This window comes from Conger conger, chromosome 6 (assembly GCF_963514075.1).
Source record: "Conger conger chromosome 6, fConCon1.1, whole genome shotgun sequence".
Lineage (NCBI taxonomy): Eukaryota > Metazoa > Chordata > Actinopteri > Anguilliformes > Congridae > Conger > Conger conger.
This window is the reverse complement of record NC_083765.1, coordinates 46,266,853-46,294,743: the sequence shown is the minus strand read 5'-3', so window position 1 is coordinate 46,294,743 and position 27,891 is coordinate 46,266,853. Positions and strand designations below refer to the sequence as shown.

At 45.5% G+C, this 27,891-nt stretch overlaps 2 protein-coding genes across 2 annotated transcripts in view; both read left to right on the top strand.

The window, feature by feature from the left end:
• LOC133130327 (G protein-coupled receptor kinase 4-like) overlaps positions 1-15,330 on the top strand; it is a 55,045-nt gene extending 39,715 nt beyond the window's left edge. Inside the window, exons 9-16 of the mRNA XM_061244823.1 lie at positions 1,578-1,768; positions 2,272-2,309; positions 2,549-2,638; positions 3,276-3,484; positions 8,258-8,395; positions 8,854-8,991; positions 9,384-9,515; positions 11,496-15,330. Coding sequence (XP_061100807.1) covers positions 1,578-1,768; positions 2,272-2,309; positions 2,549-2,638; positions 3,276-3,484; positions 8,258-8,395; positions 8,854-8,991; positions 9,384-9,515; positions 11,496-11,549 — 990 coding nt within the window. The 3' untranslated portion in view covers positions 11,550-15,330. The remainder of the gene's footprint in view (positions 1-1,577; positions 1,769-2,271; positions 2,310-2,548; positions 2,639-3,275; positions 3,485-8,257; positions 8,396-8,853; positions 8,992-9,383; positions 9,516-11,495) is intronic.
• A 982-nt stretch (positions 15,331-16,312) lies between these two features.
• Positions 16,313-27,891, top strand: part of LOC133131576 (huntingtin-like) — a 51,641-nt gene continuing 40,062 nt past the window's right edge. The window contains exons 1-7 of the mRNA XM_061246949.1: positions 16,313-16,661; positions 19,469-19,552; positions 24,168-24,288; positions 24,599-24,658; positions 24,926-25,005; positions 25,102-25,240; positions 27,351-27,492. Of these exons, the coding sequence (XP_061102933.1) occupies positions 16,561-16,661; positions 19,469-19,552; positions 24,168-24,288; positions 24,599-24,658; positions 24,926-25,005; positions 25,102-25,240; positions 27,351-27,492 (727 nt within the window). The 5' untranslated portion in view covers positions 16,313-16,560. The remainder of the gene's footprint in view (positions 16,662-19,468; positions 19,553-24,167; positions 24,289-24,598; positions 24,659-24,925; positions 25,006-25,101; positions 25,241-27,350; positions 27,493-27,891) is intronic.

The window sequence follows — 27,891 nt, the reverse complement described above, 5'->3', positions numbered from 1 at the left end:
CTGCCAATCAGCTGATTGCTGGACTTCCCTGCGGCAGGGCTGGGCATATAGCCTGCAACAGCAATATCGGGCATTAATTAACAGCCTGCCACAGCAATAACAGGCATTAATGAACAGCCTGCAACAGCAGTATAGGGACAGAAAGGAACAGCCTGCAGCACTGGTATAGGGAGAGACAGGAACAGCCTGTTTTGTGGTGGTATAGGGAGGCACAGGAACAGCCTTTTTTGTGGTGGTATAGGCACAGAAAGGAACAGCCTGCAGCACTGGTATAGGGAGAGACAGGAACAGCCTGTTTTGTGGTGGTATAGGGTGAGACAGTCTTCTTCAGTCATCTTTTTCAGGTTAAATCATCAGCAAACTTCACTTTATGACAGAAAAAGTCTCCATCTTTACACTCTTTGCAGGGTTACATTACAGTCAGGGTTAGTCAGTGATGGAAGAAATGCTCTCTGCCCCCCCTCTCAGAAGGACACATCCTTCAGACTGTAGGCCTGGGTCACCCTGCCCTGTGCTCAGGCAGAGGAGGTTAGGCCTGGGTCACCCTGCCCTGTGCTCAGGCAGAGGAGGTTAGGCCTGGGTCACCCTGCTCTGTGCTCAGGCAGAGGAGGTTAGGCCTGGGTCACCCTGCCCTGTGCTCAGGCAGAGGAGGTGTGAGGGGCACAAACACCTTCTCCGTCCCCATCATCTGTACCATGGGGCAGGGCCTTAAACAGGGCCTTGAGACTTCGGCTCAGTTACAAACACAATGAGAGTGAAGACTCCAAATAAATAATGGCCAAAATGACCAAAAAGGAGCAAAATCTAGTGTAAAGCCGTTTCCAATGGGCTGCCTCTCGTGTGAGGACAACGTCCCTTTGGCTGAACTCAGCGGTTCGTTTGGTGCTTTCTCAGCTCGTATCACGTTTCCCGACATTGCTGAACCCGTGGGTCTGCTGGGACAGATGGGATCCGTCTCAGTGGCAGGCTCATCCTCCGGAGTTTTAAACAAATTTGGACACTCTCGGGGGGGGTCAACGACCGCTGGAGGTTCCCCGCCGAGTTTTCCGTTGAGAAGGAATCTTTGTCCTTTTTGGCAAAAGCAGAGGGGGGTCTCGTTCTGGTCTGAGTCTGCCCGGCTCTTTCTCCCTGACAGTGTGTACATTCTCTCAGGTTTTTGTTTGGTAGCGGGTGGCTTAGTGTCGTCCCACGATCCTCCTGTTTTCTTTCATTTCCTTTTTACTGAAGATGTATTGTAGGTCGCACCAGTAGGACTCTCTTGTATTTCCGCTCATAAAATCAAATAAAGAAAATACAGAAAAGCCTCCACTAACTTAGACATCTGGCACAGCCCGCCAGCAACGCGGCGCACTCTGCTCACAGACCATTCCCAGTTTATAGAAACTTTCATTCTTAGGTTCAGGCTGTTGACTTCCTGTTTCCTCCTGATCTTCAGCCGAACGATTCTGATAAAATGTCTTTCCGAGCAGCTTCAAAATGGAGGCAAGCCCGGTGACACCCTCATGTCATGATGACCACGTTGCTTGTCTGTAAAAGGGCTAAGGTGCTAACGGCTCCTGTTCTCCATTTCCCCACAGGTTAGTTTAGCCTATGCCTATGAAACCAAGGATGCCCTTTGTCTAGTGCTAACGATAATGAATGGCGGGGATTTGAAGTTCCACATTTACAACATGGGAAACTCCGGCTTCGAGGAGCAGAGAGCGATTTTCTACGCAGCGGAAATCTGCTGTGGGTTGGAGGACCTACATCGGGAGAGGATAGTCTACAGGTACGTTGCTTATTGGCTTTCTCACACTGCTAGCCCGGTTCCCCGCCCATACATTAGCGTGCGGCTGGGTCCCTGAGGCCATTTGAGTGATTGTTGTGTCTGCCAGTTGTCATCATTGCCAAGGTAACATTTTTCATGTATACATTTTGCCATCTTGTTGCTGTGCCAACAAGAAATCTGGGCCCCAGGTCTTATCAGTAACGTATACACGACTTTCCCTCCATCCATCTCCATTCACACACAGCATTCTCCAACATTCCCCTTGACCCAAACATTGTGCTGCTCAACACTGCCCCCGGTGGACATATTTTATTTTTGCAGGCTAAATGACCTATGTGATCTGTTTTTAGAATAATCCTTATAAATTAGGCACATTTTTCACCGGTGTAGAATTGATACGTTTCATAACCTCTGTCACATGGCTTAGTGGCAGCAGAAACCGGTTTGCTTGAATTTGTACAAATACTGTTCCGCAACAACAAGCTTGTTTCATTCACCCCCAGGGACTTGAAGCCCGAAAACATTCTTTTAGATGACCGTGGTAAGTGTAAATATTTTTTTTGTTCTGCTGATATTGAAAAGCACTCAGGCGTCTGTCACTGCACTGGACCAGAGTTCAATTATACATGGAAATGTACTATACCAAATCCGTTTCTGAAAATCCATTAATTGGTCAAGGCCAACGCTTGGAATATATATTTTTTAAGGCGGTATTCATATTGGAGATGTTGACGGGTACTTTTTTGGAAGGCAGTGATCACCCCCTCTCTCCTCTCTCAGGGCACATCCGAATCTCGGACCTGGGTCTGGCGGTGCAGATCCCGGAAGGAGAGACGATACGAGGGAGGGTGGGAACGGTGGGCTACATGGGTATGCGGACCGCCAGCACCAGTCAACACACAGCCCTGCTCCTCTTTGGGTTTGGGCTACTTCAGCAATGTGGACAACATGTACTCGCATTCCTTTACCAATGGGACATAAAGTGTTGCAATGGCTAAAGGCCAGAAACGCTGAAATATGTTCTTGCCATGTCTACTAAGGTGAAATGAACCTGTATATCCAGTAAGACACCTTTAGTTACAGGATCGTTGGTTTTTTATTGTGCTGTGTAGTATGTTGTGCTCTGTGTGGCAACATCTTGACAAATAGAATTTGATGGGACGCAGCGGGGCAAATAAAATAAATTTGAATAATGATTGTAGTCCACCCAGTGAACTGTGCAGTCAAGTCCAGTTACAGTTGTGCCAACTGACCAATAGGATGCATTTTAGTAAAGGAGGACTGGTCATAATAGGCCACTCCCATCATGCACACCTTAGTTTACTTTGGTGCTTTCTGTAATATGCTCTCTACTTCATATTTACCTTCCTATGTATCGCAAACACAAGTTTGTCAAACCAGTCATGTTGTTTGCTTCGGAGCATTGGACCAGTCTCCTCCTTCAGATGGTTTATTCCAGAAGAAGCTCCTCCGTGTGACCCGGCTCTGTGTCTCCACCCCCTGGCAGCTCCGGAGGTGATCCAGAACGAGAGCTACTCCTTCAGCCCGGACTGGTGGGGCCTGGGCTGCCTGGTGTTCGAGATGATCCAGGGCCAGTCCCCCTTCCGCCGGCGCAAGGAGCGGGTCAAGCGCGAGGAGGTGGACCGCAGAGTGCGCGAGGACCAGGAGGAGTACTCCGACAAGTTTTCGGAAGAGGCCCGGGACATCTGCAAGCTGGTGAGCAGGACCCGGGTTACGCACCCCCCCCCCCCAACCCCCTGTCACGCTTCAGTGCCTCCCAACACATTGCAGTTCATTATTTATTTTCTTTGGGGTGCTTCTGAATGTCTCGCACAGTACGTAACCCATTTCTAGATTTATACTGGAACAGCTGCCTAACAGCACCTTGTGCTGGGGCAAGTTCTCATTCACCTGGTGTCCCGAGCCCTTTGATCCACACCCCCAAAGAACTGAAGCGGTAACCGACAGCTCCCTCAGAAAGGCATATCTCTGGCTTTGATGAGCGACATACATTCTCATCTGAACGCCAGTTTGTTTGAGGTCTGTCACAGAAATGAGGAGGCTTTGGAGTCCCTTTTGTGAAATTTAGTGAAATGTTACTTTGATGCAAAATAGCTGGAAGGACATGCGCTTGACCCCCCCCCCCCCCCCCACACCCACTGTCTTGACCCCTGTTTATTTAAAGCACTTCATTTAAATATTCTTCTGTTAAGCCCTGAAGAATGTAATAATGTTATTAAAAGGTAATTATAATGATAATGGCTGATGTGCATTAGGACAGGTACAAGGCTACTGACATTAACCACACGACCCAATCAGTGAAGGTACCCTAAAATCATCCAGCATGTACACACTGTTTCTACAGAGATTCCCACACTTCTGAATACAGTAGAGTCCGTGGTAACTCCATCTGTGAGCTTTATCTCCCCAAAATCAGACCTGGCTAAAATGCATCATTGTTTTGGATTCAAATATGTTTCTGTGCTTATCTTCTGCAATTGAGCCAACCAGGAGGACCAGAAGGTGGGGTTTGCAAGTATTTTTTGATAGTGCTTCATAGGTTCCAATACACCAGTCAAGCTCAGTATAGCGTAGGACAGTATTTGAATCCAAACCAATTAGGCTATGTATTTCACCCAGGTCTGCCGAAAATCCTGTACACAGCTGGCCGGCTCAGGGGTACGATGATGTAACGTGGGGTGTGATGGAAAAGGCGGGGGGTTGACGTGGGAGACCAGCGGTAAACACTTCTGTCCTGGAGTTGGGGTGCACTCGTATTTCTCAGTGATTTGTGTGCTGTGCCTCGGAATGGTGATTAACCGAACCGGGCCGTGCGCTGATATTTACGTACCTTAATGGGGTGAGGGCTGCTCCGGGGGGGGGGGGGGGGGGGGGGGGGGCGGATGCACAGCTGAGTAAAGGGGCTCTACTCAACCATAACTACTCCAGCGGATGCACAGCTGAGTGAAGGGGCTCTACTCAGCCCTAACTACTCCAGCGGATGCACAGCTGGGTAAGGGTGCTCTACTTAACCCTAACTACTCCAGCGGATGCACAGCTGAGTGAAGGGGCTCTACTGAACCCTAACTACTCCAGCGGATGCACAGCTGAGTAAGGGTGCTCTACTCAACCCTAACTACTCCAGCGGATGCACAGCTGGGTAAATTACAGGGTGCACACAGCAGGACTATGAACGACAGTAACTTTGGATAAATTCTCGTTGTACTCTTTGACCTGCTAAAGCCCCTGTACTAAGTTGGGTAAGGCCTCGAGCTTTGAGCGCAGACTCTACAACACACTCATAGGGCTTTTTCCATTGCCTTATCACTGTCTATTTTCATGGGTAGTAGCCAGACATTTAGTTCCATACTATAAAGTGCACAGAAGGCTGCATCTTGGTTTTGATATGTTGAAGGAACTTAACCGAGCTGAGCCCATTTAATACTGGATTAATATTGTCCCAGAATATGTTATAGGTTCAAGTTACATGTACGATAACTTGATGTGGAAAATAATGTATCTTGTGCAGGATGTTAATGGGAGTTGAAGTCTTAATGTCTTTGAATCAGTTCCATAGCCTCCAGCCATGAATTTCATTTCCCATGAGCACTGCTTTCTTGTATGACAGGAATGTCATACGTTCAGGTGTTCAATGTTGTATTCAATGGGACTAACACAGAGAAATGTGCAGATGAAACACAAGCTGTGAATACGGATTCATTTGTTCCCAGTAGTGTACCAGCACACACAAACACATACACACACACACACACACACACACAGGCACACATTCTCTCTCTCTCTCTCTCTCTCTCTCTCTCTCTCTCTCGCACGCATGCACACACACACACACACACACACACTCACACTCACACGCTAGTAAAAAATCTGGAAAGTAGTATAAAAAAGTCAAGAGAAGTCAAAAGGCATGTTGTAGACGGGAAGGGAAATGCCTAATTGGTCTGTTTGTATGACTGGATGGAACATTTTGACCCCGGGTGCGGAAAAGCTAAACGCTCTCATGGGATTCAGTGGAACTTTATAGTTTGGGGCTTATCTTCAGATTGATATCAGCAGCCCAAGAATAGACAAGGGCATGAGGGCCGTGGGCAAAAATAAACTCCTTTTAATTTTCGGTTTGCATTGAATCCAATGATATTATCAGCAGCGTCATGTTCAGTTACCAGTCCAGGGATGACTGTGTTGTAGATGGCAGTGCCACAGCCAAACAGAGGAGTAGACACATTTTTAGATGGATTTAACTTATAAATAAATGCAAGGTGACTCATTAATGTTTGCTGGGATAGCCCTTTGGGGGCACACCCTGTACCCCTTTGAAAAAGCTCATGGTGGTTTGAGTATCTCAGAAACTGCTGATCTCCTGGGATTTTCATGCACAACAGTCTAAAGTATGCAGAGAATGATGCAGAAAACAAAACATATCCAGTGAGCAGCAGTTCTGTGTGCAGAAACAAGTTGTTAATGAGAGAGGTCAGAGGAGAAGGGCCAGACTGGTCAAACAGTCAGGAAGGTAATGGGTACACAAATAACCACACATTACAACAGTGGTATGCAGAAGAGCATCTCTGAACACACAATGCTACAGAGAAAGACTACAGCAGAAGACTTTAAGTTTTTCTTCCACTGGGGAGTTTCTACCTCAATCACTCACCTTTTTCGGGGGGTTCAGGTTCTTTTATTCAATTCTCCTTTCTTTTTCTTCTGTAAAGCGTTTTTGTGACAGTGCCTCTGTCAAACATGCTTTACAGATAAAATAGAATCAAATGAAAAGCAAAATAAAATTCAAGATAATTCAAATATGTAAAAAATTAAAATGTATGTTACTCTAAAAAGCCCCAGGCATTTTATCATCCATGTAATAATATACTGGCATTGCTTTAAATCTGTTCTTTTTTTTCTGTAAAGCTCATTTAAAAGATGATTTAAATATTGTTTTTATGTATTTGTTACTATAAAAAGCCCAAGGCATTTTATTATCTACATGATATACTGATGTTGCTTTGCTCTGTGGGAAGTGGAGAACAGCGGTTCTTAAGCTGGACCCAGCCCATCCGGTGGGCACGTGATGTATGTTGCCATTTTGCAGACAGTGGGGGGTGGTCAGATGGCATTTATGTCTGGTTTGGTAGGAAGTAGAGGTAAGGCACAATATGAATGTCAACCTAGAGGGTTATCAGTTGACAGTTGAGTGTGGTGTTAATATCCAAACCTTTTTTGCTGTAGATGGTAGATGGTTACATTTATGGGTTTCTGCTAGCAATATTCCACAAAATATCACTGTTTGTACAACATATAAAGTTTAGATTCTAAACGTAAGGAGAAATGGCATACTGAAGTCTTGAGTTAGGAGGCATGGTGGTGTGAGGTCCCACAGCCCTGTAACTGTGGCGGGTTAGAGATTTTCAATACTGTGATCTTTGTGTTGCATCTTTAATCAAAATCTCAATAAAGAATCAATATGAAATGTATATGGTAAAATTCTTGTCTAGTATGTTTGTATGTACATACTGTAGCTCATGACCAGGGTCACAGGCAGATATTCCTGTTTATATTGTAGTACAATGTAGCGCCATTCAAATAGAGCTTGTGTAACAATGAAGCTCTCTTTTTCTATTAAGGCTTTTTCTATTTTGGCTCCATCATGCAATGAAACATGAAATATTCATAAAATGCTTATCTTACTGCCGAATAATTATTTTTTCAGCATAATTAGCATGAAGAGGCTTGTTTGATATCAGTGTATCCTCGTATGATCTTGTATCACAAAATCACATGAAAGAGCATCTGATCCTCTACAAAGCAGATGAAACGCATTTCTTTTTTTGGGGGCAGTTTTGAATTGCATGCTTCTCAGCCCCTGACAGGGACAGAAATGCAATTCCACCTGGCAAGTCTGTTGTGATGACACTTGGACAACTGGATATTAAATACCAAGAGTATGAAAAATTCCTAAGTGTACAGATCATTAGTTCTGGGTTTGGGTTTAAATGAAGAGTACTGTATGTCAGCTACGTGGTCACTACAGAATTGCAGTGCCATGAGAGAGAGTTCCTTTGGCAGCTATAGCAGTTCAGGCCAGACATTTTGAAATATTGGGTAAGGGGGCCTTCATTCTTCAACACATCTGAGGTCAAAATATAAGCTTTTTCAGCATTTTTACCTGACGTTTTTAGGGAACAGTGCCACCATGTAGCTGTACATTTAGCCTTAGTTGACATCACTTTAAAACAAAAACTACTGCATTTATTTAAACGCTAAATGCTCAAATAGATTTATTCATTGATTTTTTGCATTCATAAAACGCACCTGTAGCATATGACGACATTTTCTTGGCACCCAACACATTCGCTCTTTCCATTCTTTTGAACGTGCACTCCGCTCCCAATAGCAATACCCTTGTCAGAGTCCAGGACGGGTAATAGTCCTGCAGGTTGCACTGTCTGACCTGAAGTATCCTCTTTTTGGCAGCTGCTAGCGAAGGACCCCAAGGGGCGGATGGGGTGCCAGGGCCAGGGTGCTGCACAGGTGAAGCAGCACCCCATCTTCCGGAACATCAACTTCAAGAGGCTGGAGGCCAACATGCTGGACCCGCCCTTCATCCCGGATGTGAGTCCCTCCTCTCTCTCCTCGCTACCTGAGCTCCTATGCTTTCCAGAGCAGGTTCTCACCTCCGTTGGCACTCACTTGTGTGATTTAAGCAGACTAAGTTGCGGCCTCTGTTCAGCTCACTACATCTCATGCGCAATGCTTCTTCATGAGCTTTGGAGTTCAATGAACAGAGATTGAGTCACAGGTTACAATGACTGAAGTGTTGGGAGTCCAAGGCTCTGAAACATTCTTAATCAATTCTTAATTCTTCATTATTCGTTTCAGATTTCGGCATTAAATGCTCATGCTCCATTTATATAAAGTACACAGTGTGAAAATCTAGGTTTTTCAGGGCAAAAGTTGTGCCGTCTGGGTCTGTACTGAACCTCTGTTCTCCTTGTTACCATGGTGTGATACCGCGGTAACGCAAGCCAGGCTTGGTTCTCTGAAGGTCGTGTTTGCCTCCTCTCTCCCAGCCACGGGCAGTTTACTGCAAAGACGTGCTGGACATCGAACAGTTCTCCACCGTCAAAGGAGTAAACCTGGATACCACAGATGACTATTTCTACCACAAGTTTGTCACGGGAAGTGTCTCCATCCCCTGGCAATATGAGGTACTGCATTTTTGAAAAAAACAAAAAAGTGGAGTCAAGCTCCTATGTATTAGTAGTTCTAAAATGGGCAGTCATACCCAACTTCCAACTTCCCTTCTTCTCTCTCTCTCTCTCTCCCTCTCCCTTTCCCTCTCTCTTTCTCTCTCTCCCTTTCTCTTTCTCTCTTTCTCTCTCCCTCTCTCTTTCTCTCTCCCTCTCTCTCTCTCTCTCTCTCTCTCTCTCTCTCCCTCTCTCTCTCTTTCTCTCTCTCTCCCTCTCTATCTCTCTATCTCTCTGCTGCTGATGGTAAACTGTCCTTGTGTGATTATAGAGGCTGTGCATGTCCCTGTACTGCATAGCCAGAGAGACATCATTCACACACAGTGTCTTATCCTGGGCTCTGCTGTTGGTAGATGATCGAGATGGACTGCTTCAAAGAGATCAACGTGTTCGAGGTGGAAGGCGCCCTCTGTGCTGACCTGGATGTAAATAGACCCAACCCCCCGCCAAAGAGAGGCTTCTTCTACCGGCTCTTCAGGAGAGAGGCGAGTGCTCTTCTCACCTGGGGGGGGTGGGGGGGGTTCAGGGATATCACGCCTGGGGCTCTATGAACAAATCCACACGGAATTAGGTCCTACTTTTTGGTGAGAATTTAAGTGCTATGCATAACAGCGCTCTTAGGTGCTGATCTCAGTTTCACAGCACACTCAGCTGCCGTAAGGAGGAACTTCAATGATGGCGTCCAGGAATCAGCCAATGGCAAGCCTTCATAGAATGGCCTGTTGCATGAAATGGAACGATTAGCAATTTGCTTGTGCCTCCATTCAAGTTATATTAAAAAGGAAGCTACGTTGACAAATACGAGATACTGCTTCTTTCTTGTCATAAGATTTTGTCCCACCTTACATTTTTAAACAGGAACCATTGGGAATGTGCTCGTGCCTGCATTCAATTTATATTTAGAGCTGTAGCTTAGATTATAATACGACATGGTACTGTATACGATAATAGATTCAACAAAGTGAAAATCTTACTGGAGGCAGCAAGAAATAGTAAACTTTGTGGCAAGAAATCTTGAGATTTTGATTAATAATGAGAAACTGAGCCACTGGTAGCCTAAGTCGCAGGACTTGTCCGATACTAATCTCATGATTGAAATGTATACAGAGACGTATGCACCAACTCCATATGCAATCCAAGCCTCTAGGTTCTGACGGATGTTTCCGAGATGCATAGGGATATCAGTGGACCGCCTGACTTTTTTTGGTGCTGTCAAAGCCTTGGTAGTGTCATACATGGCTCTACTGATGACTGTAATAGGCCCATGTCATCACTTATGCATTGTTGTATTTTTCCAGTCGCCAGGAACCATAGTGTCGTGAAAACTTCAATTTATACTGTAGGAGCTTTATTGCATGCAGCAGGAGAATACAACATCTCTTACAATATCTGTGACAAACAGAATATCCGGACAATCAAAGTCTCCACCTCTGTGCTCCCACCACAGCTGGAAAGTCCTAACTGAGTTAGCACTTATTCTTACTCATACAATTAAGATAGAAATCGTGTCATTCTCAGAATTCTGACGCACTTGAGACTGAAGTTTTACAAATGCCGGCCCTGATTTCAAACCATGAAACCTGATTGGCCAAAACCCAAAAATCTCCACGGCTTTATTGTGAATAACCTTGAATTTCCTTTAGCAGCAGAACAATATAGAAAGTGGGTCTGTGCAGATCAGCCAATGGGTACAGATAGCAGCGTTTGACTGCTATCTGTACCCATTGTGCTTGCTTAGCCACCGCGCGGCCCGGCTGCTCCGATACACACACAGCCATGCAGAACATTCCAGAATGGTGAAGGGTGAGAGTGACTGACCCACTGGGGTCCCACTGGGCCTCCATCAGGGAGTGACTGACCCACTGGGGTCCCACTGGGCCTCCATCAGAGAGTGACTGACCCACTGGGGTCCCACTGGGCCTCCATCAGGGAGTGACTGACCCACTGGGGTCCCACTGGGCCTCCATCAGGGAGTGACTGACCCACTGGGGTCCCACTGGGCCTCCATCAGGGAGTGACTGACCCACTAGGGTCCCACTGGGCCTCCATCAGAGAGTGACTGACCCACTGGGGTCCCACTGGGGTCCCACTGGGCCTCCATCAGAGAATGACTGACCCACTGGGGTCCCACTGGGCCTCCATCAGGGAGTGACTGACCCACTGGGGTCCCACTGGGCCTCCATCAGGGAGTGACTGACCCACTGGGGTCCCACTGGGCCTCCATCAGAGAGTGACTGACCCACTGGGGTCCCACTGGGCCTCCATCAGGGAGTGACTGACCCACTGGGGTCCCACTGGGCCTCCATCAGGGAGTGACTGACCCACTGGGGTCCCACTGGGCCTCCATCAGAGAGTGACTGACCCACTGGGGTCCCACTGGGCCTCCATCAGGGAGTGACTGACCCACTGGGGTCCCACTGGGCCTCCATCAGAGAGTGACTGACCCACTGCCTCCCTGTCCCCAGGTATGCTTTAAGAGTGGCTACAGTGATGAGGACGAGGAGCCATCCCGACTTTAAAACCACTCTCGTCAGCCAAAAAGAGCGCCATCTTAACAAAAATGAATGTTTTAACTGTATTTATGAATTGTATTAAAAGTGTATTATAATTAAAGAAAAAGTATGAGTTTAAAGATTTTGTACATTTGTACTTGAATTATGTCTAGATGTATATTTTCACTAAAGGTTGTATTGTAAAAAAAGCCATATAATTACCACTTGAATGCATACATAACATATTCCCCCTTTGGAATGAGTATAGAAATATGTATTTAAGGATTCTTTTTAAAAAGAAGCACAGTTTGGTATTTTTAGTCTCTTTTTTATGTTGCATAGGGCTTAATTTTAATGTTTATTTTGTTTTATGTTTTTTTTGGCCTACGTATAGTATTAGTACATTTTCTGTTACTACGCACAGCTGCAAGATCTTTAAACAAATCGGTCTGCCGAACTGGTATGTTAAAGGTACGTTCAACTGCGTTTCTCCTGGACAGGTCTGCAGAGATGGTCTGGGGTCATTTGGGCTGATAATTATGTACGGTCAGTTCCAAAATAGTGTCACAAGGAGGTAAAAAATTTAGCCCCCACGATGGCTTCAAGCTTACCATCCCAGTCCCTGATTGACCCTGATGAGCACACATGCTTAATATTTAGAACCCCTGACTCACGGTCATGGTTCAGTTCCCATCACTTTATGATTGAGCTAAAAGTCTGACTTCACATCCCCAACCTCAGGTCTTACTTTGCACTCACTGAGGTTGTGAGCATTCATAGGCTTGTCCATTATTTTTGAACATGAGGACCATCATACTCATCTTGTGAACATTCAGCACCCCTGCCCCCCTTTCCCTCGGAAACTGGGGAATTCTGTCATATGAATATGCAGTTTGGAATAATCAATGAAAGGTCTGACGCATGAAATGCAGGCCACCTCAGCTATTCTGGGGAAAACAACTAAACATACCATTTATTCTGGTAGAGTTCCCATTCAAAAGAACACCTGTAACCTTTCAATGTGAAATTGAGATGTTTCTGGGAAGTTGCGGTTTCAATAACTGATCAGCGTGTCCATGCCTTAAGCAGGTGACATAAGAACTCATGTTATCACACATTTACTGCACATTTGAAGCCTACAGAAAAACAATATGGCAGGCCCTTTAAAAGATTATTTTCCCCAATGAATTCAAAATATCAGCAGAGTTTAATAATGGAAAACAATTTTAAAAGAAAATTCAATTTGCGTGTATATAGCATTTATATGGTATTATTAAATCTATTTGCTCACAATAATTGCTTTTCACTTCTGGACCATTCACACCCAGCTAGTAGTATTTACAGACACACACACACACACACACACACACACACACACACACACACACACATATTCTGTGGTCACACTAGGGATCTTGCATAACTAAATACCTCATGTTGAAATATGCCTTTCGATAGTCTCATGGTATTTTGTGTTAAAATTTGGAATGCAATCAAATTAGAAACTGCTTCTGTATGCAAGCAGTACAGGCCCGAAAGAGCCAGTCAGATTCACCTAGAGGTGCAGGAGGTGTGTCAATCAACGACACATCAGTACTACTGAAGTTGAGCATCTTTTAACCGTATTCTTTAAGATCTAACAGGAAGCACATGTCATCCATGCGACCATTCTGTCTTAAGTTTAAGGACAGAAAACTGACTGGATAACATGTTAAATGGCCCATCCTGACAGTTGGTGAATAAGAGGTGTTCCACTGCAACATTCCTTCTGTTAGGGTGAGTGCAGCAAATGTATCCTGATACTCGGAGAGGCCCATCCTAGCAGCCTATCCGAAGGTCTTCTCGCCCCTCCATAATTAAACAACATCCAGATTAGTGTTGCAATATTGGTAAAGTGCACTTTGCCAAGGTTTAATTGTCACACCAGGGTAAAATATCTTGCAAGGAAATGTTCTCGGTGCAAGTAAGGCTGCTTTCTTGGTGTATGCTGTTTTTTTGTTTGTTTTTTTTTTAAAGGCGGTGCACCATTCAATCAAGTTTTTTTATAATTACAAGGTATAGTGCTTCTCATTCTTCAACCTGAAAATCCTTTATATTTACTTAGTTGCAACATTTTTATTTTCAATGCTGTGAAAACAAGTGACAATCTCTAGCTACAGGTGCATGTTTGACATTTTATTGTTATGTTTTGATCAGTTCATAAAATGGCACATGAGCAGAATTGAGTTTTACAGTCTACTGCCAGGCAGAAGCACGAAGTCCGTGTGTAAAAAGGAAATAAACTTAAGCTAATGATAGTACTCACTAATAAACAATGTTTTTACCACAAAGGAATTCAGATATACACTCAGTGAGCACTTTATCAGGTATTAACTTATTGACTTATTTTTTAGACTTATTGGTCTTTTGCTGCTTTAGCCTATCCACTTAGAGGTTTGATGCATTGTGTGTTCAGAATTGCTCTTCTGCATACCATTGTTGTAATGTGTGGTTATTTGCGTTACTGTCACCTTCCTGTCAGCTTTAACCAGTCTGGCCTTTCTCCACTGACCTCTCCTTAACAATGCATTTTTGCCCGCAGAACTGCTGCTCACTGGATGTTTTTTTTTAAATTTTTTTAATTTTTTTGTTTTTTTTTAAACCATTCTCTTCAAACTCTAGTGACTGCATGAAAATTACAAGAGATCCACAGTTTCTGAGCTAGTCAAACCACCCTGTCTGGCAAGAACAATCATTCCATGGTCAAAGTCACTTAGATCACATTTCATCCCCATTCTGACATTTGGTCTGAACAATAGCTGAACCTCTTGACCACATCCGCGTGCTTTTATGCATTTAGTTGCTGCCACATGATTGGCTGATTAAATATTTGCATTAACAAGCTAGTGTACAGGTCTACCTAATAAATAGCTCACTGAGTGTATTTTAACAACTCATTCACTTACACTTATTTTACATTTGGCTGAAACTGCATTTAAAATGCTCTGTAAATATTAACATACAAAGAGTCCAAGGATATTTGACTAATATGCTGAAGAGACTTGATTGTAGTGGCCATTTTTAGATTGTGAGTATTGTAAGTAGACTGAGAGGTCCTGGACTTTTCTGAGCTTCTGATCTGTGCCCACCTGGTCATCCCTGTGCTCTGCTGCCCATCGTATTAATCCCCATGTAGACTTTGATTTATTCAACTGCTTTTGCAATGCATGGACAATTGAAAATTTATTTGCACTTTTTTCTTTGCTTCATTTTCAAGAGTTGTTCCAAAAAATGCTGCAAATGATGCCAAGCAAAGCATCAAAATGGAATCTGATAATTTCTTTATTTTCAAAAGTGAAGTTTGAAATAGAACTAGGTCTTTATCGGTGTGCCAATCAACAAATCCTGAATCCTTCTTCCATTTGGCTTAGGTTTTTTTTTCTTAAATGAAAAGATTGATTCGAAGGGCACATTCACTCAGAATCCCTCCTTTTTTGCTGGTAAGGAAATACAGTGAACAGTTTGAATGTTTGCATAAAGTGCATTTTTAATGTTTTTTTAAAGTTTTTTTTTAGATGTTTAACAAATCAAGCATGCATTGATAGTATCCTTCAGCTTTTTTATTGTACATTATATTCCATGCATACATATCAGAAGTATCGGATACTGCCTTTATTAATGCAAGGTTGACCGATTTTGTAGTTGTACAGTCATGTCTTTCAACCACTGCAGTCAATGTAATTCTTGTACATGTTCTATCACTGGGTGTTGTACCATATCGTACATTTGTAATTAATAAATAAAACACTGCCGTTTGTATATAAATAAATACCTGTCCCTTGGTTTATTCCCAGCAAATCTTCACCTTGAACTGGTTTCCTATTGGGATTTATAGTAATTCTAAAAGTTATATTAAGCGCATACAATTAGTTACACAAAGGAAGAAACAGCTGACAGACATAGATTATTGGTTTTAAGCAGGTAGTGAATGCACACTAGTATTTGTATAACGGGTGCTTGAGAAAAGATGTATAAATAAAACATCCCATGCACTGTCTATTACCAAATAATGAATGGGAAATTGAAGCTTGAAAAATAAATATGGGTAACGTATTCATGCTACACAGTAACAATACAATTTGGGATTTGGTCAATGTAGGCTATATATATCGCTTGTTAAGATGTCTTAGTGTCCCCAACAGTTTCCATACAAGAACCTTTAGTGTATCACTCACATATAAATTAGTAGTCTCGGAACAACTGTGTTTTTAAGCGTAGAATGATTCTTGATTCTTCCCATGCCTGACTCTCTAAGGTGAGGTAGGTCTGGAAAATGTGTTTGTGTTTGATTCCAGGTCTCCCCCTTTTCAGCACCTTTCATGCAACCAAGGTGCAACGCTGGAAAAGACCCCCGGCGGGCACAACTGCGTCTCTCACTGCGACAGAGTGAGTTCCTCAACCGGTGTCAATTTCTGATGGTTTACCAGCAGTTTATAACACACTTGAGCCGTGCGTCGCTGTTTTAAAATCCGTTGTGCGTACCTCACTGACAAGCGATCGCATTTCTCTCGTAGTCCAAGCGTCACTTTCTCCTGACGCCCAAATCATGTGACACCAAGCAGATGCGGTTTGGGTTCAGTCGAGGGGAAAATTGTAGTGTAAACCCTTTCCCGTTGTTACAGAAGCGGCTGGGCGCTTATTGGCCGGTGCTAATGTCAATCAAAACAAAACCTCACCTGAGTGGCTATTGCTGTCGCATCTTCCCCTCAAGCTGTCAAAGCATTTATCAAGCGACTTCCTTGTGAGGCTCATGGGACGGATGGATGGATCAAAGATGGTTTACAGATTTGGACATAACATCAATCAAATCTCATTCATTTAAGGAAAATTTAGAGGGAATTAAAGGACTTTCCGGTGCCAAAAAAGGAGGCTTTGGGTCGAAAAGCCCCAGGCTTTTTCCACACTTCCGTGTGTTTTCTTATTTGTTCTGCCCTCTCGGGTTAGCTTGCTAGCGTTTCTACTAGCCAGCTAGCTGTTTGTAAATATTATTCTTGATAAAATGGCCACCATGGAGAAATTGATGAGGGCCTTCGAGTCTCTGAAGTCATTCCAGCAGCAACAACAGGGACAACCTTCGGCCGAAGAGCTTGTGCAGAAACAGTAAGTAACCAGTTAGCAAGGTGAGGAGGATAGGTAGGTGAGTTAATGTTACGACTGTTCACTAGCCAGCTCTAGTTAGTGGTATTATCAGCATATGAACAGATTTAACAGTAACTAGCAACCGAAACGCCATGCTCAATTGTCTGTTTCTACGACAGTGAAATTAAAGCGCTAATGTCTGAGCTTTAACTAGTTGGTAGCATGCTGTAACGTTATATAGAAAGCTTGGCTAGTTAGCTAGATAGCCATCTTTCTGACACCAACAGTACGTTAGGCTGTCTATCTGCAAAATAAGATAGCTATATGATTACCGTTATTCTACTGCATGCATATCGTAATCAATTAATTTGCATTAGATTATTAAGTGTAACAACAAAAAGTGAATAACTGTTTGGAAGCTATGAGGTTATAGCGTTATGATGCTGGAAGTTGAACCACTGAACTGTTCAATCTGGGATTGTGTGGCTATTGTATCAGGCAAACAATATTGCGTTAACTGTACAAAGAGCGACGCCACTCTTCTTTGTTATGATCCCTTGCTGCTTCAGTATTTTGATAAATTAGATTTGGTAAGTGTGTGCAGTATCTGCAACAGTCTCTTGTTTTGCAAGCTTTTCTATCATGCGCGATGTTATGACAAAGATGTGGTTATGTAGGATAGAACGCAACTGTACCCTTTGAAAATATTGAAGCGTACATGTAACAATGTGCAATACAATGAGAGTAGGTGAACATAAATACCTAACTACATTATTTGTTACATTTCATATAAAACATTTCAACATGCCAGCTCTGCAACATTCTGGATGTAATGTCCGTTAAATATGAATGTTTGAATCTCTAATCATATGATTCACAAAATCACAGTTAAGTCAAGTCAATAAGTAAACAGTATTGACATATATGGAACTTACCCAAGTACAGTAGGATTTTAAATGAGTTGCAAGTTATTTCATCCCGGCTCTGTTATCTCTAGGCCAAAACGCAACTGCTGCTAAATGCATGGGTCTGTTACACCAACAACATGCTGGTCAGTGCAGATCAAAACGCCTGTCAATTCTGATCTCTGCTGTTACTTACTCCTACTTGTTTATTTGATGTGTGTGTGTGATTTGTCTGTACTGCAGGACTAAGTTCCCTGGGGGAATAATAATTTGTTCACTCCAGTATAATATAAGTATGCAGATGGATTCCTGGAAGATGAAGTGTTGCTCTGGACTTTTTTTTTTGGCAAGCAGTGTGATGTTAGAGAGGGTAAAATGAAGGTCAGCCGCACTGCTGTACAGTATCTACTTCTGCAGTATTAGTACTTTATAACATGGTGAGCTTTTATGATGTGGGAAACCTGTGTAAGATTTGTGTATTTCATTGGGGTTGCTGATGTTTTGACACACTGTCTTAATGAAATGATGTTCAGACAAATTTCCTTTTTTTCCTTTAAAATTATTATTTTTTTTTTCATTCTGCCACGCATCACTGCTTTCTCTGTCCTTACATTATGATGTTGAAGTTGAGACATGACTTAATCAGCAGTCATAATTTATTTCCAAATGTTTGGAAAATAACTTCCTGGTGTAGTAGTCCCCTGGCTGTGATGGTTTTCATGGTGAAAGGTGGACTGAAGATGAAAGTTAGTATACCCTCAGGCCAAATACAGCTGGTGGTGATGGCTAATCCGCTGCTCTGATGGTCTGTCTTGGAGTGGAATGCAGTCACTCCACAATATAAGAAATCAATGTCCACTACGCATTAAGGACCTCATCCTCTGTATGCAGTGATTACCTTCAGACCCAGAGGTCAACCCAGTGGCGCTGATCTCTTTTCTGTAATCGGGGCAGTCTTGCTGAGCTAGGGCCTCCACACCTGCATGTTGTGAGGATAATTAAGTTCCAAGGGGAAGGGTTCTGTTCAATCTGCATTCTGTGTGTGTAAATTGTTTCGTGATGACATGGTGGACTTGGCACTTGATGATCGAGTAGGAGGCCTTTTAAGGGTGATTATTTTTCTTCTGTTTTTAATATGCCTGTTCATTTATGAGGAGCCAAGGACGTGGTAGTGTTTTGCTGAAAGTGGATGTGTCATGTGTCATATGGCTTGGCCCATTGTAATTGGGTAAAGCCCAAATGCCAATGTTCAGCTGAAGTCGGGTGTCTGCCTGACGTGGTGCGGGGTCACGGTTGCCGTGGTGAGGCCATGGGTCCGCCCTGCGCAGTTTGCCCACAGAGGGTAGGTTTGTGCCAGTGTGGCTGGAGTCTAAAGTGACAGAATGCCCCCTCTGTGTCCTATCTGTGATCTTGGTGAGCGTGGGCAGCCTTTCTCTGCAGAGTGACACATTGTTGCTGTTTTGATGATGCAGCACGCTGCATTGAAAATTGGCTTCATCCAAGGCTTTTTCTGCCAGCTTCCCTCTGCCTAATTGAACGAATGGAATGCCATATGAGTATTCACACTGTAGAAGCTTCTATTTCTATTTATGGGGAACCTATGGTCTGTTGTTGTAGTTGTATCTGATGCTGTCGGTACCTTCTTGCCAATGACTAATTTACAACTGCAGATGCACGGGTTCAGCGCTCCATTTAACAAATCACAATATTTATATCAAAGATTCAGAAATCTTGGAAGCGGGAAAGTACTGACTATTTTACGGTTTCATCTTTATGCTGGTTAGCTCCCAATATAGTGACACAGCTCATGTATAGAATGTGTGTGTAATATAAAGTGATAGAGCTCATATGTTTGGTTTCTTCTCTTGCACAGGTCTGTGTCAGTGCATTTCTTCTCACCGTTTGATTTTGTTTCTGTCGTAGGAAGAAGGAGCCTGCCACCACCAAAAAGGACAGAGTGACTCACTGCCTCACCATATGTGAAAACATCGTGGCGCAGTCTCTGAGGTAAGTGACCGACTGGAAATGTGGAAATTATTTCTCGCAGGTGAGCTAGGCTATTGAGGTAGGCTATTGTCTCCAATTGGCTGGCAGGCCACAGCTTTTGTTGCAGGAGGAGCCTCTGCCAGCAAATAGTGTCACAGCTAATTATTTAAGCAGTTGTGTAGCGCACCAGCGGCAACTGGATGCGGTAGCCTCGTCGACTTGTCTCGTCACACGAAGTTGCAGGCATACAACGTCGAGGGTGTCTATCTGCGGGTGTCTTATCTGCGGGTGTCTGTCTGTCTATCTGCGGGTGTCCATCGAGGCTGTTTGAGAGCCTGATTATTGATTTTATTTTTGCCGCCTGCCCTCACTTCACTGCGTAGGATTCCTCTTGTCCATCTATTTACCCTAGTTCCCTCCATGTGTTCCCGCCAACATGGCTGGAATATCTCTAAGCTGATCTTCTCTCCCAGATCCGCTGGTGTTGATCTCTGTGTGGCCGGTGGCCTCTGGAACCGCCAGTCTGCCGTCCAGAAAACAGACTTCATATCGGCCTGTGCCTCCTACCTCAACCTTGACTTTCCTGCTTTAACAGAAACGTGGCTCTCACAAGAGAACACAGTCTGCCCTTTCCTCTGCCTACTCTTTTTTCCACACACCCTGACCCACTCTCAGAAAAGGTGGCACAGGTCTCCTAATCTCATCCTCATGGAGATCTAGTGTCCTCTCATCCTTCTCCTCTTTTGAATTTCATGCGGTTTCTGTTACTTTCCCATGCAAACTCTCTATTATTGTTGTTTATCGCCCCCCAGGTCCTCTGGGGTGCTTCTTGGATGAGATGGACATCCTCCTTAGCTCCTGACCAGACAATGGCACTCCCCTGATCCTCCTGGGTGACTTTAACCTGAACTCAGCCCACCCAGTCCACCTTTCTCTCCCTCCCTCTTTTGACCTTACCCTCACACATTCCCCTCTCCCCTCTGACCTGGTCTTCACAAGGAGCTGCACAACAACCAACCTCTCTGTAACACCACTCCATATATCATACCACCTCTTCATCTCTTTTTCTCTTCCACACTCTTCTAACACTCATCCATCCCTCCCACCATCCACTGTCACCTGTCGGCGCAACCTACGCCACCTGTCTACCTCCACCCTCTTGTCTGCAATCCTCTCCTCCCTACCATCTGTGGAGTCTTTCGCTCGACTGTCTCCCGATGATGCTGCCACAACCCTCATGTCCTCTCTCTCATCTTCCTTTGACTCTCTGTGTCCCCTCACTACCTAACTAGCCCAGGCCTCCCTCCCCAGTCCTAGGCTTTCTGATGCTCTATGAGCTGACCGAACCAAACTGCGGGCAGCGGAGAGAAAAGGTCCACTCTCCGCAGTGACATAGCTTCCTTCCATGCCCTCCTATCTTTATTTTCCTCTGTCTCTCTTGCTAAATGTTCCTTCTTTTTAAAATTAACGCAGCTGCCTCAAACCCTCGCAAACTGTTTTCAACCTTCTCCTCTCTTCTCACCCCCCCACCTGCCTCATCACTCGCAGCTCTTGAGTTTGTCTACTTCTTTGAAAAGGAGGTAGATGACATCCACAATTCCTTCTCTCCACCCTCTCCCCCTGCAGACCGTCCTACCTTCTCCAACTCCCTATCCTCCTTTTCTCCCCTCTCTGACTCCTACACTTTGAAACTCCTCACATTCCACCGCCCAACCACCTGTCCTCTTGACCCCATCCCTTCTCCCCTTCTAAAATCCATCTCTAATGACATTCTCCCTTTTCCCTCCTCCCTAATCAACACCTCCCTTTCTTCCGGCACTGTGCCCTTAAGAGGGCCAGAGTCACTCCCCTGGTCAAAAAAACCTACTCTTGACCCCTCTGCTCTGAAGAACTACTGGCCTGTCTCTCTTCTTCCCTTTCCATCTAAAACTCTGGAATGAGCGGTCTGTTCCCAACTTATCTTCTCCAGAACAATCTTCACGATCCCAACCAGTCCGGCTTCAAGAGTGGCAACTCCACTGAGACCGCCCTACTCGTGGTCACCGAGGCACTCCACTCTGCTAGAGCCAGATCCCTCTCCTCTGTCCTCATCTTCCTTGACCTGTCGGCCGCCTTCAATACAGTCAACCATGAGATTCTGCTCTCATCGCTGACTGGCATGGGTGTCACAGGATCTGCACTCGCATGGTTTTCTTACCTCTCTGGTTGTTCCTACCAGGTGACTTGGAGGGGCTCAGTCTCTGACCCTCCCCCCCTATAAACTGGAGTCCCACCAAGCTCAGTTCTTGGTCCTCTCCTCTATGTACACAATGCCTCTTGGTTCTGTTATCTCTTCCCATGGCTTTTCTTATCAGTCTTATGCCGATGACACTCAGCTCTTTCTTTCCTTCCCCCCTAATACCCAGATCTCTGCGTGGAAGATTTTCTCTACATCCCTACTGAGTCCTCTCTGACAATCGACTTCTCACTGATTGTTGAGGACTTTGTTGTAGTATCCTCCTCACATACGGCCAATAATTTTGGGGTGACTCTTGATAACCACCTCACCCTTGCTCCACATGTATCCTCCACTGCCAGAACTTGCGGATTCTTTCTCTACAATATACGCTGTATCCGTCATCTCCTGATGGAGGAAGTCACCCAGCTCCTAGTCCAGGCGCTCTTAATTTCCCGCCTGGATTACTGCTACTCCCTCCTGGCCGGTCTCCCAGCTTGTGCCATCAAGCCCCTCCAACTGGTCCAGAATGCTGAAGCCCGCCTGGCCACCAGTCAGTCCAGGTCGGCTCATGTCACCCCACTCCTGATTGGCCTCCACTGGCCTCCTATTGCTGCACGCATCTGCTTCAAGGCCCTAGTTTTGGCATTTCAGGCTGCTAAGGGGACCGCCCCACTTTACATACAATCTTTAATTGCTCCCTACTTCCCAGCAAGACCAATCCGTTCTGCCGGCTCTGGTCGCCTTGTGGTTCCATCACTACAAGCACCTGGCAGCCCAGCTGCATGTTCATGCCTGTTTTCCGTTCTGGTTCCTCAGTAGTGGAATGATTTGTCTACCACTGTCAGGATAGCAGAATCCCATATTTTGATGTAGACTAAAAACACACCTTTTCAAACTATACCTTCGTCATCCCTCCTGATTTCCCCCACCCCCTTCCAATATCCCTCTTGTCTAACTGTTTCATTGCACTTACGATGACTGTCTTTCTATTTAGAACAGTATTTTACTAGTTATGGAATGGATTTGATGCTTTAACCTGTGGAAGAACCTATGCAATTGTACGTCACTTGGGATTAAAAGCGTCTGCCAAATGACTGAAATGTAAAATGTAAATGATCGTGTGTGGCCTGCAAAATCCATGCCACCATTCAGTTTGAGGGGAGGTCAGATATGTCGATTATAAAAGCAGCCGTCGATCATGATCCCATTTCATTTATCACAAATAAAAACCTGGAGGTCACAATTACACGTGGTCATTTTACCAGTGCCGACTCAGATGAGTGATGCCTTATTGCCCATATTGCCATCCATCCACACCTCCCACCTCACTGCGTTAGTAACTCCTGAACACCTCCCACCTTACTGTGTTGTAGCGACTCCTGAACACCTCACTGCGTTAGTCACTTCTGAACACCTCCCACCTCACTGCGTTAGTGACTCCTGAACACCTCACTGTGTTATAGTGACTCCTGAACACCTCCCACCTCACTGCGTTTTAGTGACTCCTGAACACCTCACTGTGTTATAGTGACTCCTGAACACCTCCCACCTCACTGCGTTAGTGACTCCTGAACACCTCACTGCGTTATAGCGACTCCTGAACACCTCACTGCGTTATAGTGACTCCTGAACACCTCACTGCGTTATAGTGACTCCTGAACACCTCACTGCGTTATAGTGACTCCTGAACACCTCACTGCGTTATAGTGACTCCTGAACACCTCCCACCTCACTGCGTTATAGTGACTCCTGAACACCTCCCACCTCACAGCGTTATAGTGACTCCTGAACACCAGATGTCTGCGACCAGCCTGGGCTGTTTGTCACAGTAACACTGACAGGCTGGTGTGTTTTAGGCAGAATGAAGAAGCGAAGAATGGGACAGGCATGCCAATGTGGGTAATAAGGAAAGAGTATGAGAAGGTTGTTAAGAACACTTACTTACAAGTCCGTCCCGGACGAGCACCCAATATGTTACGGCTCATAAATCATAAACTAATCCAGCCCAATGGGGACAGGCAGGAGTGAAGACCTGCCTCCCCGCCATCACAGGGACCTTATAAAGGGCGTCCTGCAAGTGCTGTCAATCCTAATCTCACAGGAGAAAAACACAACAAGAAGGCAAGATCCCAGTGCACTGCTAGTGCAACAATGAGACTGGGAACATAACAAAAGGAGATGAGTGGAGTGACGGCACAGATGTTACAGTCCAACCAGGTGGTCCGTATTATTACCATTTAAAGTTCTGTTGCTGCTGAAACCTCCAGGTTGATACATCTGCTGCAGTTCGCTAAGTGCAGGGCCTTTCAGTGGGCTGTCGGAGCAGCAGCTCCTCAGCTGGCCAGAGCCTCCTGTAGTTGAGATACAGGACCACCTGGTTTCTGTGGTAGTGCTGAACCCTTCTCTTCCTGGGACCAGGACCTCCCCGGAGTTCCAGAAACTGCTGGGAATCGCCATGGAGATGTTCCTGCTGTGCAGCGACGACGCAGAGTCCGACGTCAGGATGGTGGCCGATGAGTGCCTCAACAAGATCATTAAAGTAAGAGCGGCCTTCCTCGTCTTGCTCGCTGTCATTGGGCCGATGGCAGTTGGGCTTACTCGATTCTACTCTTGTGCATTGAGTAATGCGATTCCTCATGTGTTTGAATAGCTGGATTAACCCTTTAAGGGGTAAGATCAGAAATATTTGATTAGAATGTTCTCATGCTGATGTAACAATCACTACTAGTAATGGAAAGCAATGGAGTTCTGGAACACTGACATAGAATTAAAAAAAAAAAAAAAAACTTTTAAAACCTTCCACAAAACCCACTCTTCAAAGGGCTAATCCTCTTCATCTCCTGCTCCAGGCCCTCATGGACTCCAATCTGCCTCGACTGCAGCTGGAGCTGTACAAAGAGATTAAGAAGGTACGACAGCGTTTAACCGTATATTTGTAAAACTTCAGTACTCATTACGTTACTTTAGAAGGATCCTTCTCAGTTTCTTTGAGAACGTGGGCTTTGCTTCGTGTGGAAGGTTATAAAACATCATCCACCGGCAGTTGCCGTGGTAACTGCGGAATATGATTCACTGCTGCCCCTCTGTCATGTGCGCACTGAAGGAAATGGCGGCCGTCATTAAGTGTCAAGTGGGATGTGGCTCGAGTTCCCAGCGTGCCTTTCTCTCCCCGGCAGAACGGTGCGTCACGGAGCTTGCGAGCGGCCCTGTGGCGATTCGCTGAGCTGTGCCACCTGGTGCGACCTCAGAAGTGCAGGTAAGCCCCTCCCCCCGGCGATGCTCGCCACGGAGACGGCGTGGTAAGAGACGAGCGTGGCGGTAACCCCCCCCCCCCCCCTCCCCCTCCCCCCAGGCCGTACCTGGTGAACCTGCTGCCCTGCCTGACGCGCATCAGCAAACGTCCCGAGGAGTCCGTGCAGGAAACGCTCGCCGCCGCCCTCCCCAAAATCATGGCTACCCTCGGGCCCTTCGCCAACGACGGCGAGATCAAGGTACGTCCGAGACGGTGTGTCCGCAGGCGTGTTTTACAGGGTACGCTGTCTGCAAACCGTCTTGTCAGACGATGGAGGCGACCGCTCTGCTGTTTTCTCCTCTTTTGGGTCTGAGCAGAAATCAGAGAACGCCGCTGAGATTGGAGGATTAGAGGCTGCCTGGTGGTGTGTGCCTAAGAAACCCGTCTGCTGTTTCACAATATTTCTGATGGGTTTTAAAGTTTGGGGATGTGGTTGAAAGGCAGATGGAGATGTGCGGTTTGGGGGGAGTCTGAGATTAGGGTGAAGTGGCAGGAAGCAGTGTGGTTTGTCTCCGTGTCTGCTCTGTCGCCCATACTGTCAGGAAATAAAACCTTTCAGAGGTGTTTGTGCCTCTAAATTATGCTCAAATGGGCCATTAGTGTTTATAGTGATATTTTCCAATACAGCTCATACAGTAATTACAACTTAATGTACTGTATGCTATTTGGAAATTGTCCAATGGTGTGTGTGCATGTGCGTGTGTGTGCGCGCGTGTGCGCGTGTGTGTGTGTTTACATGCGCTCACACATATGCACACATAAGCACATACACACATTTTAAATATAAACAATGAAAAAATGTAACTGAATCTGGTATTTTCTTGTCCATAGAAATAGTCTTTTACGGTGTTTATTAGCATCAGCATGCTCCTGTAGCGATCACCTGTGTTAATTGTAGAGTTTGAGGGTATGTTGGGTCATGCTTTCCTCTGGCTCTCGCAGTCTGTTCATATTTTATTTTGAGAGCGCAGAAGTGTGAGAGAAGTGAGGTGTTGCTAGTTTGGAGGCCTCAGTCGTTGGTGTGCCTGAGCGTGAAGCCAATGGGTGGGGTTTGCCTTGGCCTATATTTATCCCCCACCACCACCACCTTTGAAAATCGAGCAAAATTTTGCCGGGAAATGTCCCTTCCGGGACCCAACCCTTGCTCCTGAGGACAGGAGTGTCCAGTCTTATCTGAAATGGGTTGGTGTGGGTGCAGGTTTGAGTTTTCACCCTGCACTGCAACACCTGATTTAACTATTTAACTAAACACGGTCTTCAAGTAGAATCAGGTGTCTTAGAGCTGAGCTTAAAGGTACAATAGTTAATTTCGGACATCTAACGGTCAAGAGAGGAATTGCGGCAACAAACAATTTGTGTCTCAGACAAGGTTCTGTTTGTGCTGTGTGTGTGTCTCAGATACTGTGCTCTCTGCTGTGTGTGTGTCTCAGACACTGTGCTGTCTGTGCTGTGTGTGTCTCAGACACTGTGCTGTCTGTGTTGTGTGTGTCTCAGACACTGTGCTGTGTGTGTCTCAGACACTATGCTGTCTGTGTTGTGTGTGTCTCAGACACTGTGCTGTCTGTGTTGTGTGTGTCTCAGACACTGTGCTGTCTGTGTTGTGTGTGTCTCAGACACTGTGCTGTCTGTGTTGTGTGTGTCTCAGACACTGTGCTGTCTGTGTTGTGTGTGTCTCAGACACTGTGCTGTGTGTGTCTCAGACACTGTGCTGTCTGTGTTGTGTGTGTCTCAGACACTGTGCTGTCTGTGTTGTGTGTGTCTCAGACACTGTGCTGTCTGTGCTGTGTGTGTCTCAGACACTGTGCTGTCTGTGTTGTGTGTGTCTCAGACACTGTGCTGTCTGTGCTGTGTGTGTCTCAGACACTGTGCTGTCTGTGTTGTGTGTGTCTCAGACACTGTGCTGTCTGTGTTGTGTGTCTCAGACACTGTGCTGTCTGTGTTGTGTGTGTCTCAGACACTGTGCTGTCTGTGTTGTGTGTGTCTCAGACACTGTGCTGTCTGTGTTGTGTGTGTCTCAGACACTGTGCTGTCTGTGCTGTGTGTGTCTCAGACACTGTGCTGTCTGTGCTGTGTGTGTCTCAGACACTGTGCTGTGTGTGTCTCAGACACTGTGCTGTCTGTGTTGTGTGTCTCAGACACTGTGCTGTCTGTGTTGTGTGTGTCTCAGACACTGTGCTGTCTGTGTTGTGTGTGTCTCAGACACTGTGCTGTCTGTGCTGTGTGTGTCTCAGACACTGTGCTGTCTGTGTTGTGTGTGTCTCAGACACTGTGCTGTGTGTGTCTCAGACACTGTGCTGTGTCTGTCTCAGATGCTGCTGAAGGCGTTTGTGGGGAACCTGAAGTCCAGCTCCTCCACCATTCGCCGCACAGCAGCTGGAGCCGCGGTCAATGTGTGCCGGCACTCCCGCCGCACGCAGTACTTCTACACCTGGCTGCTCAGTCTGCTGCTCGGTGGGTCCTGCTGATCCCTTACCCTGATTCTCTAACTGATCTCCTCACACTGATCCCCTCACACTGAGATCCCCTCGCACTGATCCCGTCACACTGATCCCCTCAACCTGCTCACTGTTTTACACACAGTAGTTTTAGTGCTTCTACACCTATTTGATCCCTAGATACAGTATATTGCTGCAGTGTTTGGCTGTTAATGGCTTAAACATGTGTGTCTGTGTTTCTGTGTGTGGATATGGTTGTGTGTGTGTGTGTGTGTGTGTGTGTGTATGGTTGTGTGTGCGTGTTTGTGTGTGTATATGGTTGTGTTTGTGTATGTGTGTCTTGATATGTATGTGTATGGTTGTGTCTGTCTGTGTGTGTATGGCTGTGACTGTGTGTGTGTGTATGGTTGTATGC